At 68.1% G+C, this 226-nt stretch overlaps 1 protein-coding gene across 1 annotated transcript in view; it reads left to right on the top strand.

Moving 5' to 3' along the window:
* Positions 1-226, top strand: part of NKX2-6 (NK2 homeobox 6) — a 3656-nt gene that overhangs the window by 3178 nt on the left and 252 nt on the right. Inside the window, exon 3 of the mRNA XM_027772849.1 lies at positions 1-226. This exon is cut by the window's left edge and continues 3 nt beyond it; it is cut by the window's right edge and continues 252 nt beyond it. Coding sequence (XP_027628650.1) covers positions 1-226 — 226 coding nt within the window.

Here is a 226-nt window from a genome sequence, read left to right as displayed (position 1 = left end):
GAAGCCGCGCGTGCTCTTCACGCAGGCGCAGGTGCTGGCCCTGGAGCGGCGCTTCAAGCAACAGAGGTACCTGTCGGCGCCGGAGCGCGAACACCTGGCCAGCGCCCTGCAGCTCACGTCCACGCAGGTCAAGATCTGGTTCCAGAACCGACGTTACAAGTGCAAGAGACAACGCCAGGACAAGTCGCTAGAACTGGCGGGGGGGGGGGCGCGGGGCGCGCCGGGG

Source organism: Tupaia chinensis, unplaced genomic scaffold (genome assembly GCF_000334495.1).
Source record: "Tupaia chinensis unplaced genomic scaffold, TupChi_1.0 Scaffold000039_1, whole genome shotgun sequence".
In the NCBI taxonomy this organism is placed as follows: Eukaryota; Metazoa; Chordata; class Mammalia; order Scandentia; family Tupaiidae; genus Tupaia; species Tupaia belangeri.
This window is presented reverse-complemented; position numbering and strand designations above follow the sequence as displayed.